Source organism: Dermacentor variabilis, chromosome 3 (assembly GCF_050947875.1).
Source record: "Dermacentor variabilis isolate Ectoservices chromosome 3, ASM5094787v1, whole genome shotgun sequence".
Lineage (NCBI taxonomy): Eukaryota > Metazoa > Arthropoda > Arachnida > Ixodida > Ixodidae > Dermacentor > Dermacentor variabilis.
This window is the reverse complement of record NC_134570.1, coordinates 221,166,790-221,181,687: the sequence shown is the minus strand read 5'-3', so window position 1 is coordinate 221,181,687 and position 14,898 is coordinate 221,166,790. Positions and strand designations below refer to the sequence as shown.

At 45.9% G+C, this 14,898-nt stretch overlaps 1 protein-coding gene across 3 annotated transcripts in view; it reads right to left on the bottom strand.

Annotated features, from left to right (window-relative positions):
* LOC142576653 (uncharacterized) overlaps nt 1-14,898 on the bottom strand; it is a 165,698-nt gene that overhangs the window by 126,942 nt on the left and 23,858 nt on the right. For all 3 annotated transcript variants that reach the window (XM_075686874.1, XM_075686876.1, XM_075686875.1), the window contains exons 6-8: nt 11,750-11,802; nt 7,959-8,043; nt 3,091-3,149 (exon numbers count right to left, since the gene is read on the bottom strand). In XM_075686874.1, the coding sequence (XP_075542989.1) occupies nt 3,091-3,149; nt 7,959-8,043; nt 11,750-11,802 (197 nt within the window). The remainder of the gene's footprint in view (nt 1-3,090; nt 3,150-7,958; nt 8,044-11,749; nt 11,803-14,898) is intronic.

The window sequence follows — 14,898 nt, the reverse complement described above, 5'->3', positions numbered from 1 at the left end:
AGCACTCACTCACATTCACACTCACCCGCACTCACTCACATTTGCCTCTGCTCACTCATGCTCACCTGCACTTGCACTTACTCACATTCACACTCACCTGCACTCACACTCGCAGGCGCTAACTCATGTTCACACTCACCTGCACTCACACTCGCCGGCACAAACTCACGTTCACACTCACCTCCACTCAATCACAAGCACTCACTCTCGTTTAGACTCACTTCCACTCACACTCGCTCAAGTTCACACTCGCCTGCACTCACAGGCACTCACTCACGTTCACACTCACCATGTTCACACTCATTTCCACTCACACACAGTCACTCACATTCACACTCACCTGCACTCGCACTAACAGGCACTCACTCACCTACGCTCACCATGTTCACACTCACTTCCACTCACACTCACAAGCACTCACTCTCATTCACTCACACTCACTTGTACTTGCACTCACCTCCACTCAGACTCACTGGCACTCGCTCGCACTCACCTCCACTCAGACTCACCTCTGCTCACTCACTGGCACTCGCTCGCACTCACCTCCACTCACACTCACTCACACTTACCTCCGCTCCCACTCACTGGCACTCACTCACACTCACCTCTGCTCACGCTCACCTCCACTCACACTCACTCACCTCCACTCAGACTCACTGGCACTCACTCACACTCACCTTTGCTCACACTCACTGGCACTCACTTGCACAGGCACTCACCTCCACCCACACTCACTGGCACTCACTCGCACTTGCATTCATGCCTTTGAAGTGATTGTGAGTGAGCGCACTCATGAGTGAGTGCGCTAGCTCCCTTTGGCCGGACCAACGACACTGCCTCCCAAGTGCACGCCTCTGTCAAGACTGCCACATCCTTTATTTTTCTGCCTGTTCTAAGGGGTACTTTCGCTTTCCCTGTGCCCCTTCTTTCCCGACCCCAGTGCATGGGTAGCAAACCGGAGAAAGTTCGCTTCTGCTTCCCCTTCGTGCCCCTTTCCCCCCCTCTCAGCCCGTTTGCTGAGACAGTGCTGGATGCACTGCCTCTTGCGGGAAAGTGGCCTGTGCTGCTGCAGGCACAGCCCATCTGACATGGAATCACCACTGCACATCACTCGCTCACCTCTCCAGTTGCTCTTTTCGATAAGAGCATTTGGGATTCTTATAAATTTTAGTAGCCTGAGCAATGATGCAGCCATATAAAATAGGGCCAAAATAATGCAATTTGTGCTCAACAAACGGCTTCAGTGAGCAGAAATGCAGAAACAATGCACACAAAACAGAGCATAAACATTTCCTAAGCTAACATTAACACTGTACTGTAAGCTTAAAGGTAAGCAATTAGTTCTACAGTCTCTTGGCCTTTAAATTTAGGCACCTATGTAGGACATTTAAAGCTAACCTTTAAAAAATACCATTAAAAATTGCTACAGTACTAAAACCATATTCATGCACGACACTGCCAACATTGGCTGGCCGACATCTACATTTTTGTGATTACATAAACTTATTTTTTCTGTGACAATTTGACAGAAGGAATATAATATAATGAGAAAATGAACTCAAAGTGTGCAGCACAGCACCCCGCAGGAACTGCAGCAATGGCTTTAAGGCTTTGAGAACTTATTTACTCAGTGGTTGTACTATTAGTTGCCCAGTACTGCATCCCTCTTCAAGTTAGACTGTCAGCATCCTGATCCTGACTGCGCACATTTCAGGACATAGACAACGCAGGTGCCAAGCATCTGCTATTTCACAAAACAAATTTGTTGTGGAAAATTATCAATTTTCTAAATTTTCTGCATGTCTGCGATACATACAGGCTTACATAAAGGGAGTGTAAAGACATTTAAAGGTTATAATCATTGTTTTAATGAACATCTCCTTTGTGAAACTGACAGCTGGGCTGGGCAGAGCTAATGTTACAAGTTTATTCGAATGCCATTCCTTATCACTCTTCATTAGTAGTGGTCAGAGTGGAGTTCCACCTGCATTATCAATGAGATGAACTGGTTGTGAACGGTATATGATAAGGGTGGCAAAGAATCGAGAAGGAATCGCTACATTAAACCAGTCCTGCAGCCTGCTTGGCCAAATAATGAGGCTGCATGTATCTAGTTTGCGCAGCTGCTATAGATTTTCTATGATTTCTAAACTTTATTTCCAAATGCCACACAATGCAATATTGAAATAACTAGCCAGGAAATGGGGCAGATGTTATGCTCTGCAACCAGTGTTTGTCTACATTTTAAATTAAGAATAAGTAGGTTACAACCACAACCTTATTATACAGTCAATGACCGATTTTTTAGACCCACTCGATAATTCAGACATCTTCCCAGAACCAATGTATAAGGACATCTGAAAATTTAGACGCTGAAACCTTTTGCTGCCCAATTTTTTCCAGTTCTTGCCGCGACATCATGCCCAAAACGCCATTAATCGAAGCTACCATCGCTACCATTTTGATGATCTCACAGCTCCAAACCAGCCCTCTCGCATGCTGATTTGCTGGCCGTCACAGCCACCATAGCAACACTAGGCCTTGCTGCTTTGACATTTTATATCAAGTTCCCTGCTGTCCAGTGCCATGCTTTTCATTTAAAGTATCTGCCACTGTCAACAATCATGCTGATTCCACCTTTGCTATCATCGCCTATTACTTCAAAGTGCAGAAAGCACGGCAAGGGTCAAACATTGCATGTAGCCAGTTCTCTAAAAACTTCGCCGCAATGCAGCAATGTTACGCGGTCAAGTTAGGCGGAGTATTGCGGTGAAGCATGGCAAAATAGGAAAGGGGCCACAGTCACAGTATTTATTCCTTAATTAAACATGCATGTACCTGCCATCTCCTGTCACAGTATGAGCACCGATATGCTTGATAAATGTACTGGCAGGCCTTTACAGCTATTCTGAATATGCCAGTGGTGATTCGAGCCCTTGGGGGCAGTAAAAGGCATGCGTTCATTTTTTCCGACCACCTGACTTTTCTAACGTTTTCATGGCCCCTAGGGAGCCTGGAAAATGAGACGTTAAGTGTGATTCTTAGTTTCTTACTATTATTACATTGAGCTCCTTCAAAAGGCACACTAACCTGGAGGTCAAGGTCGTCGTCTTCTTCTAAGGAACTAGCCTCCGACTCATCAGGTGACCCTGCAAACATGGCACAGTATCATAGCAATGATCGTCATCTACCTAACACTGTCTGTCTTGAAAAAGAAAAGTCCCATTGTCAAAACATTGGCTCCCACTTTTAGCTTGTTCTCGTTTTGCTCATCGTCTTGAATTTCCATCTCCCACCTTCCCCGTGTTAACACTGTCCTAACTTGTGGACTTCTGTCACAGGTAGGCATGAACTCTGTGCATAAACACTTCATTCAACTAAAGTGACACATTATGCTGAATGGTATGCAGTGTTTGAACCATAATGTTATGCTCTCATTCAACATGTGGCACTGCTTCTAGTCTTAAGAGGTGTACCACACAGAGCTGTATGCTCCAGAGATTGTGAATTGAGCATAAATATCCACTGCGCGCTTGTTTAGTAAAATCAGCTTCAGCAGCAGCAGTCCCTTTTATGTTCATAGCAGGACAAAGGCGTTTTGCAGTGATTTGCAGTTATCCCAGCCTTGCACCAGCAGACACCATCTTGCGTATGAAAATTTGCTAATTTCATCACACCATTCAATTCTCTGCCATCCTCAACTGCACTTCCTTTCCTTGGCATCCATTCTGTTAGTCTAATAGACCACTGGTTATCCACCCGATGTTTTACATAACCTGCCCAGCTCCCCCCCATTTCTTGCTTTTACTATCAACTAGAACATTGGCTACCTTAGTTTGCTCTCTAATCTACACTGCTCTTTTTCATTATGCATTGTTATATTTTGTCAAGTGCCAGGAATAAATCTTGACAAAAAATATAACAAAGTATAAAGAAGAGGAAATGACCTCAAGCTAGCTTTCGGTCTAAAGAGCTGACTGCGTGCATGTACAGTATAGGAGATTGTGTAGTGCAAATCATGTGCATAAACACGTTTCCTGTTTTGTAATAAGAGCAGCAATGAGTAGGAACGGTGGCACAGTTCCTAGCACTTGCACAGTAATCCCCCACCAGGGCGTTTCTCTTTACCATCTTGGAAAAGAGATGGTTCATCGCTTAGCCATTGCTCTACCCTGATGGCCCCAATGCAACACTTCTTTGCTCCATTTTTGTGGGGGTAGGGTCGTGCTCTGTGTACAATGTAGAATGGACTTGGAGGAGAGCTCTCCAATGCATCACGACGTGCACATGTGGTAAATGATCGAGAGAGAATCACTGGAGCTTGCCCACGGTGTCTTGACGTGTGGTGAGTGTGTAGCGCACTACTACGTGCCACAATGGTCCGGTCGCAAATTATGACAACACGACTAGCACGCTGATGGTGCACAAGCAGTAGAATCGGCAGAATCACGCTGCCACCTGATTGAGTGGGCTCCGCTAAACATATAATTTGTGGACACCAGACACCAGTGCCTGTCTGGTTTTTCTTCACCCACAAACTGGTGAATCTGGACTTCACACAATCCCTCTCAGCTCCAGGTGCCTCAGCTGTTTTGCTGGGCTTACCGCCACAAGGAGCTCGAGCCCCGCTGTCTTCGCAGTCCGCCTTCTATCCAGTCAGTCATGGCCTCGGATTCTCTCGATCAAGTACTGCGGTCAACGCCACAACCCCGAGGTCTCCGCTGTCAAGTTCCCGGATTTCTGGTCGTCGGACTCGGGACTTTCCTTCATTACCATGGAATCCTTGTTCCTTCACCACCGCCTCAGTTCACAGTTAACCATGTTTAACCACGTCGTTGGAGCGCTTCCATCTACTACTGCTGTGATTGTTCGCGATGTTCTATGCTCCTCGCCTGTCGACCGCCTCTGTAAGGCGATGCTCATCCAGCAACACCACTGAAACAGAGCAGCATCGATTATAGCAACTTCTTACATTGGAGGAGCTCAGCGAATGCAAACCTACCGACTTATTGCGTTGTGTGCAAGCCTTGGCCGTAGACCTGGCTCCTTCAACTAACAGCGCACTTTTCTGGGAACTTTTCCTGCAGTGCCTTCTAGCACAGGTGCGCATGATCCTGACCACGTCTTCATTTTCGACATTGGAATCTCTGGCCCAGCTGGCCGACAAGATTATGGATGTCAGTTTTGCCTCTGTGGCCACAGTTCATCGCCCTCCTGACTCTTCATCCCACGGCGGCACAGGTGCTGGCGACAGCTATGCGTGTCTCCTCGAAGCTAACAAGGAGCTCACATGGCAAGTGGCGTGACTGACAGCTGAGGTTGCTGCCATCTGAACACGCTGGCGACATTCTTCGTCACAACCTCGCCATCCCAGCCTCGGTCCCTCTGGACACCGTTCTCCTCCTCCTGTTATGCTTTGCTGATACCACCATTGCTATAATTCTCGTTCAAACCAGTGCCACTAGGCCTACTCCTACACAGGAAACAGTTGGGCCAAACACTGACGGTGACTGCTGTTCCCCGCCCGAGATCTACTTACCTTTTCCACATCGCCAACCGCGTCACCAAAGTCCGCTATCTTGTCGACACTGGCGCCAAGATTGGCATCCTCCCCCTACGTTGGCTGAGCGTCACCATCCTCCAAACTCGCCACCTCTTCCATCAGCGTCACCGATCTTACATTTGGAACCATTGTACAAGTCTCTGGTGAATTCTTCGATGACTCGCCCACTGTACCTGCTAATGTTTCTGACTATGCTCACCATCTACGCAGCACCATGCGTACTGTCATTCCCCCCAACAACGATGTTCTTCCCTGCGTGTATACATCCCTGGCCTTGAGAACTGCACTCACACCTTTGTGCACCATGACACGGTGTGTCCTCCCTTACGGCCCCCGTATGATGATCTGTTCAAAGTACTCAAGCATGCACCTCAAAACTCTCCATTGCTCATCAACGGCCGGGAAGATGCGGTACCGTCTGAAGCCTGCCTACTTGGAGCCTGACGATTTAGCTGCTTCTGCTGTCACATTCTCTCTTGACCAGGCCAGTCCTACTCGCCACGTGTGTTTCCCACTATCTGCGTTTCACCATTCGTCCGGCTCACGGCTTCCTTGTTAGAAGGGGGCCCTGTATTGCACTACTACGTGCCACAATGGTCCAGTCACAAAAGATGATGACACGACCAGCATGCTGACTGTGCGCGAGCAGTGCAATCGGCGGAATTAGGCCTGAATGAATCAGCCTGAATCAGCCTGAATGAATGGGTCAAACTAAAAATATAATTTGGGGACACCAGGTACCAGCATCTGCCTGGTTTTTCTTCACCCACAAGTGCATTCCTCGGGTTGCTCCTTCTTTAGAGCCCTAAGTCAAAGCATGGTGTCCTGGTGCTTACATATGGCAATACCATAACAAGTCACATTCATAAGAAGCTAATGCCCAACTTCTTGCAACCTGAGGGAATTGAAGCACAGCTGCAAGCAGCTTTTCTTAACACATGGCATGCCACTACAAGTAGGGTTGCCAACTCTCGAGCAGACCAAGTCGAAATGGCGAGGGGGGTCTGCTGGCAAACACCAATTTTATGAGCGCCACCAGCAGCGAGTTTGCACATGCAACAATGTCGCACAAATTTCTTTAGTCCGACTATGTCACAATGTATTCTATAAAAGAGAAGCCGTAGCTGCCTGGCTAATACAGCTACCAATACAGATAGAGGTATCATAAACAGTTAGGGCCTACAAAATAACTATATTTACATGCATACTGCTTTATCTGTATCCAGTGACCCCATTTCACCGGCTAACAAATGTTAAAGTTCATCATTCAGCGTAAGACACACCTTTCTGTATAGGAAGTTCCTCGAATGTCATCAATGTTTTTATCTGTTGTCTAGGTTTCTGCCGAGCCTCGTGTAATCGAATTCTGTGCATAATGGGAATACTGGTGCACATTCTAGAACCTATGCGAGCACCAAGGACCACACTGGAAGGTTCGTTGAGCCATGCATAAATAGCCTATGTGTCTGATCTACAGATCAGATTTTTGAAGATCACCAACTCTGTTCGCCGCTATCATCATGCCTGAGTGTTACTTTTGCTGGGCGCAACTTCGCCTAACGAAGAGTAAAATTTGTAACTCTTAACACAGTGTCGTTCTTCCCCATCACCACCATGTGACAATAGAACCACCACAAAAATGAAACAGCCTTCGTGTTTGTGGCAACGCAACAGAAGACAAATGAGAAGAATGTGCAAATGAGCTGTCAGGCTTTATAAAAAGGAAGTCTGCATGGCTCATTGATTGTTGCTCGCTAGAAAAAAAATCAAAAGCCAGGATTTGGAACATTTACTTAAAAGTCAGGACTGTCCCGCTAAATTCGGGACAGTTGGCAACCCCAAGTAGTAGCCACATGTCTGAAGCCTTCACTTCTCCCACTGTCCTGGACAGGGAGGGTGCTTGAGCCCTAGTGGATGCCATCTGAGGCTGGGTCCGAAATGCCACTGTTCAACTTGAGAAGTGCACTTCTTGTAGCAGCTGTTCTCTTCACACTTCAGAAGCTGAGCACATGCTTATGCAGGTGCATCTTTGCAAGAAGTACACTGGCTGATGTGGCCCTGTGGATTGATGTAAAACTCAAACTTGCAGTGGCCAGGTTTTCTTTGCACTTTGCATCTATAGAGACCACGAATTTCAGTTTATGCAATACATAAACAAACATGGGAACAGCTTCTCTAAGTACTTGCCAATTTCCTCTGTAATGATAGGCTTTTTCAAATAGACAGATGACAGTTGTTGACCAGAATATAATTGCATGCTCGTGTTTGATTGCAGCTGCTAATGGATTACAAGTGATCTAACTGAGGTTGTTACACAAACTCTCTCAACAGGCATTACACACTATCTTCAATGTATGCACATTCCATTAGCCCCTCTTGCGTCTGAAAAACCTACCAGCAGGGAACATGGTTGGGCTGCCTGGGAGACAGTCGAGCACCTTGCCAATGGGAGGAAACGACAGCTCCTGCTCTGTGGTGACCTGCACAGTACGAGTACAACACTGAGCAAAAAAGACCTCGTTCTCATCAATCCAATGACTAACATCTTGCTTGAATTCTGTGTTGCACCTTTTTTTAAACTTCTACTTTATTTTCCCATTTTTGCCAACAGCATGACAGTAAAGGGTAACAATGTAGTTACGACCCTTTCTTTACCTTTATGTATCACACTGAACTTTCTTGACTGCATTGTGCACATATTGTCACAATGAAACGTACTGTTTGAAATGTGCCACACTAGACAGATTGTCCTTCTCATTCTATTGCATTTTATGCATGCATAACTGCAGTTCTAACTCACCTGCGTTCAAATATGCCTTTTGTACTTCTGCAGTTACATTACACATACAAATAATCAAAAGCTTATGGATAATGATTAAAATAAAGTCCTGGGATTTAGAGGACTGTGAAACCTCCTGAGAAGCAGGCATTAAATACTGCGTCTGCGGATAATGTTAGCCTTACGAACACCCCCTAATCGCTTATTGTGGTGCAGATCTTCCCCATTTTCTGTAACTATCATGGGCACAAATTCTGCATCATATTTCTAGTTCTTGTGTATTTGTCGCTATGGCCAGCCATTTACTAGCAGAGTCCTAAGTCTGATGAGCCTTATACTCCATTCCAGATGTGCTGCACTTTATGCCAAGTCACTGGCATTATAAATCTCACCACAATGTGCTAAAGTTAAACAATTCAATTGTGAGGTTTAATATCCAGAAATTCCACAGTGAGTTACGAGGGAGACCATAGTGCAAGGCTGCGGATAATTTTGACCACTTGGGGTTCTTTAACATGAAATTGAGTGCAGTAGCATTTTAGAGCACAGTTCTTGGGTGCCCGTTTCCGTGTTGAGCGTCAGCATGCCTCAGCCTTCCTTGGCGTCCCTCGTAAACGAGCGAACGAGCACGGCGAATGATGGAAGAGCGAATGCAGAGTGCAGCATGTGATTAAAGATGGCGATGGCATAGAGAGTGCAAGGCGGAAAGCGGAGGAGAAGGGTATAGCAAAGGCATAAGAAAAACAAAGTGCCGTGCAAAACGGGCTCTGCAGCAATGATGGCTATGATATGGCGCCACGGTAGCACGCGTCGGCTGTACAGAAACAAAGTGCTACTGCACGAGCAGAGGTCTGTCTACGGCGGCTGCAGTGAATCGCGAGCACGCATCACCCACACGCTGCCTCTCACGATCTCCTGATAAGTAAGAGAGTCACGCCACACTTCGCTCCATTTGAAACGTGCCGCACGAGACAGACTGCCCACACCAGCCAATATATTGCGCAATGAAAGCATGTATAGTGCTGCGCTCAAATTTTGCATTGGGGAGCACCGTAATGGCCAGTGGACTTGTGGCATTCGGTCTGCACCAGAGTGCGCCCACCGCGGCTCGTAACAGAAACCTTAGCAGCGGCGCAGTGCCACAGCGGCGCAGTGCCACAGCTGCTGCGGTGGATGCAGTGGACATCTCCACGCCATTCCATTGACATCACGTTCTCCCCTGTGGTGCGCCCACTCTGAATCCCACCAAAACATGCCTCACTGTGATTTTTTCTCTTTCAAGATTCATACCAGGCAGTACACAAATTCAACTGAGTGTGTGCAAGTGTTAGGCCTGGCACCTTCATTCTTCCGCACACGGCAACTGTCAATATTAGAAACATTGTTCTGTGCACTGTGAGGCCACTCACTAAGTGATCCAGTGATGTCTAGCAATTATTATTGCTTCTGCTAATTAATCTGTGAAAGCACCTTCAATCTCTCTGCACTGTGTCCACATAAAGCCAGCTCTCTACTCCAATTGTTCTGCCCACAGCAACTGTTTAAAATTGCTGGAATAAGTTGTGGAGGCTATGCACGGGATGGGCATGGATAATGAGTAATGATTTTCCATGATTGTCTTTCTTTCTTTTTTTGTCTCCTTCGTACATTTCATTTCACAGCGATCACCAGTTAAAGGTTGCACCAACAGCTGCACCAACATGAAATTTGATTCCTTCAACCCAAAATCAAGCACAAATTGGAGCCACCTTCTAGCCTCCATCGATTCCATAACTGATGCCAATGTGTTCAAGACTACTGTTTCTGATTACTTTATATAATATGGTAACATTATTTCATTTGTTAGGAACTTGTATTATGTACACTTTGCTATTCTTTATATTTATGCATTTCTGCAACTGCCACTGCTCTCTGTAATGCTTCAGCCCTGAGAGTAAATACTTGAAATTAAATGTAAACGACATTAACAGCTGGAACACTGAAAATAAGATTATATTTTATCACAATCTAGGCATACATCTAAAATCTTTGGTTTCCTTACAGTGTTGGCACACACAGGCTCAAAGTTGCAGTAGTTGCTGGAGCAATGAAATTTCACTTTCTTTTTTGTCCAAATATAGTAGAAAAAAAATGAAAACTGCTTCATGGCACTAGTAATTCACTAGTTCTACCAACATATATCATCTAGTCCCTATATAGAAATTGATTGACAGTTTACTTCATCTTCACGTGTCCCTAAGGAATTAGGCTGTTAAAGGCCAAGTGCAAAAAAAACATTTGGGCAATGTAGAAAGCCTAGCTTAAGATAATATAGACATAGAGGATGCTGCGTGCAAAATTTGACATTCTAAATATTAGTGGAAGCATCATGAAAAGCTCACAAAAATAGATGTTTTTGATACTGAAACTGAAAAAAAATACACTGCCATTACCGCTCGCCTGAAGTGATGCATGATCTAATATGTGACCTCCGAGAAAGCAATGGCACCCGTGCAATCTTGGGAGGCCACACTGCTGTGTAGCACAGGTACTGTGGCCACCGGGGGAGGGGCTAGTGCTGTGACGAGCCCTCTCGCCATGCTGGGCTACTGCGTGCCCCGATTGGTCTCTGTGGTTCTGCAGACGTGGTGACACGAGCTAGCTTGAGTGCCCGGAGGCCGCAGTGCACTCAAGAAACCTCAGGCGCACCATGCCGGGACACAGGTCATAGCGAGGCCACCATTGTCTGCTTAGACGCTGTTTAAAGACTGCTTACAAAAAACTACACAATTAACAGCACTGCCACTGTGCAAAGATTACTTCAGTAGTACATACAGCTCGTTCCTAGGAGATTTGGCTAAAGTGGAATTTCACTGCTGTTGGCCTTTAAGTGCCAATAAAATGAAAGCAAATGGAAACTTGGATAAGCGCCAGGGAACGGTGTATCGTGTAACAGTGTCGTGAGGTGTTTAACCACTGCATAGGCCTTGACAGGGAAACAGAATTTATTGAAGGTGGCTCCTATTAAAGTCATGGTACAATCAGAAAATGACCAGGAACATTGACTACACTTTGGAAACTCTCCCTGACATGTATGTTCAACGTCTGTGCAGGGTCAACACAAGCCCTATGAACTGACATGAGTGACTGCGAGATGATTATATGCCCTTCCAAGTCTCATGCCACCTCACCCCTGAAAGAGCGGAATTTGTTTTGCCTTGCATTAAAATTTTTGTTGGGAGTTTTTCCAGTTCACACTCAGTTCATATTTCTCAAATGGGTAGATATGTGATGAATGTTTACCTTTGGCTTTAAGAAGAGCCAACATTTAGGTTGCTGCTAGTGAGCAATAAATTAATTACCGAGAAAGTACAGAAATAAGGACAGTTCAAGATCTGATAAAGGTAAGAGGCATGCAGCTTGCTCACCTCTTTCTCTGAATAGACCTTGGGCGCCAGCCTGACAACGCAGGGAAGTTTACCTGCAAGGAAAGTGATTAGTGGACGCACCTTTGGAATGCAAATGCATGCACTGCAAAACAACAGTGCTGGTTTCATGTTTCTTGTGCACGTGTGATCTCTGCACTGCCACCTGAAGACTGCAAATGTGCCAGCACAAGGTTACCTGGTACGACAAGGAGATAAAGTCAATCTAGACTGCTAAAGTGTTCTTTGAGAACCCTATGTTTGCTATTTTCACGGCAATAGGCTCATTGTTAAAAGAGGAAACGAAGGTTAAAAATAATTTTTTTTTAAATTTGGCAGCACAACCCCAGAGCCAGTAGTTTGTCACTTTTTGCCGATAAACAAGTAACTTGGCCCGAACAGACAGCATCAAACTCCATGACGTCATGGCAGGCTGGTGCAGGAACTTCAAGGTGGTGTCGCCAGCCATTGTTACTTTTTGCACCTTTTCTTGCTTACCAATCATCTTCTCGTGCTGACAGTGGCGTTGTTGGTACTGTGAAAGTACATTCGTTTAGGTCGATCGCGGACAGCGGACCGTGATCATGAGAAGGAAATTTCCAGAAGAATAAAAATGGGTTGGAGAGCCTAAGGCTGGCATTATCAGGTCATAACCACCAGCTCATCACTATCCTTGAAAAGAAAAATGCACAAGCATTGCATTCTACCGGCACTAACATACCCTATGTGGCAGAAACTTGGAGGTTAACAAGAAAGTTTGAAAAGAAATTAAGGACCGCACAATGAGCAATGAAACAAAAAATGTTAGGTGCAATGTTAAGAAACAGGAAGAGAGCAGTGTGGATCAGAGCACAGGGATAGCTGATATTCTAGTTGATACAGTCGACTCTCATTACAACAGTCGCTGATATTCCGACAAAATATGTCTTTTTTTTTTTTCAGGACTGCAACTCCACTTTGGAACAGAAAGTGGCCAGAGCTTTGCCCGAATGGTCCAGACTGCACCGTAAGCCAGGTAGTTGCCGCATTTCATTGACTCATGCATTACACTTGGGTGACACTTAAAAACATCACGTTGCTGATGAAGTTTTCTTGAAGCGTCGGTCCTCACTTGCTGGTGGCGGCAGCACATGCCTGACTTCACATACTCATTTAAGGCGCGGTAACACTGGGTCGATACGAGACTGACAAGACGCTCACGTCAACGATCGATCGGCTATTCAGTACACTGCGTCACTGAAAGCATTTTCTCATACCAGGCTGACAACGACGCCACCGACGAGCACAAATCGCCACACTGTGACAGGCTTTCTTGTCGAGGGCACCGACCATCGTTCGACCAAACCCTGCACAATCGGCCATCAAACTGACAATGCGATAGCGACAGCACTTTTGCTTGTATATATAATTAATTGCGCTAACAGTGAGTCAGAACATGCCTACGAAGCTGAAATGCACAAGCTTCGACCTTATCAAGCCATCCACATGAAGTTTGAGTCAATGTTGATCCTGTTCAGTGAGGGTTAAGCTTGGCGTCGTCGTGTCCATGCAACCGCTACCAGTGGACTTGAAGTGAAATGTAAGCAGTTAGGACAAAGGAATCTGCTTCGATAGTTCAGTTCTGTCCTTAGCGATTTGAAATCAACTACACTACACTTCACATGGCGCACACACAATAAGCAGCATGTGGCAACACAGCGCTATGCCAATATCTGTATGTCACTGTACCTGGCTGCCGGTCGCATTCGCTACATAGGTGTGTGGGTGTGTGCATGCTCTTATGCTGTTCTCAATTCCAGAGGTGCACTGTTTGCCTCTGTGTCAAACAGGAAACAAGAGGCATGCAGCAGGGTAAAAACCTGTTTCGTTCAGTTATACCAACAGTGTCAGTGATGGTATCCGCATTTTCGCAAAAGAAAAGCACGGCCTAAAAATGAGCACTTAATTCATGTCAGCGCAGTTTTCTATAATAATGTTTTATGGCACGCAGAAACTGTACGTATGATCAAGTTAAAGATAAGCAAGAATCAGAAACAAATAAGCAGCCTTATCATCTGGATCACAGTTGGCGTTGTTTAAGTGGTTCGGCCACTCATACTAACTTGTCTCAGGGTATAACAACATGGCATGTATGCGCAGATATGTATGTTTTGCTATGTTTTGACATTACTGTATTTACTCCAATCTAATGCGCACCTTTTTTCTGATAAAACGGGTCCAAAAATTGCATGCGCATTAGAATCAAGTTACGACCCTAAATCCGCGTTACCATATCGCCATCGGCATTCGAAAAATGGCCGCCTCATATGCGCTTCTAGCCTAGCTGCCGTAGCTTCCTCCATGTGCATACCTCCAAGTTGTACGTGTAACCAGGTGCTGGTGTAACCTAGTCTACCGCCCGTCTTCCCATTTTCTGCGTTTATTCAATCAGCAAGGAAGCGCCGACTGTGAAGACACGCGGAGTCCACCGTGATCTCACATTTAAAAGGAAAGTTATCACGTGCGCGGAGACGGACAGAAATCGGGCCGCATCACGAGCGTTCGGAATTCCCGAAACTTGCGTGCAAGACTGGCGCAAACAGAAGAAGAATATTTTCGCCAGCAAAGCAACAAGGCAGAGTTTCAGTGGACCAAAGCAGGGCCGCTTCGCCCAAACAGAAGAGCTGCTCGCAGAATACGTGCAAGAGCAGCGAGCGGCACAGCGGCCTGTGACGACCGATCTGCTCAAAGTACGGGCAATGCAGTTAGCCCTACAGAAGGGCTAATGCAGAGTGACTTCAAAGCGAGCAGGTGCTGGCTATCGAACTTTATGGAAAAAAGGGCTTTTATCTTCGAAGGCGGACAGGAATATGCCAAAAATTGCCCAAGAATATGAAGAGAAATTGCACAGTTTTCAGTGGTACGTTTTGAAGTTGAGCCATAGAAACGGCTACCACTTCAGACAGATTGGAAATGCTGATCAGTCGTCACTTTACTTTGACATGCCTGTCACTACAACCGTTGAAAAGAAGGAGGCGAAGCAAGTGCGCGTTTTGTCTTCCGGCCACAAGAAAACTAGAGTCACCGCAATGCTTTGTTGCACTGCGGATGAGCACAAGCTGCCCTGGTATCTTATCTTTGTTGGAAGTCGCTCCCGAAAGGAATCCTGTTTC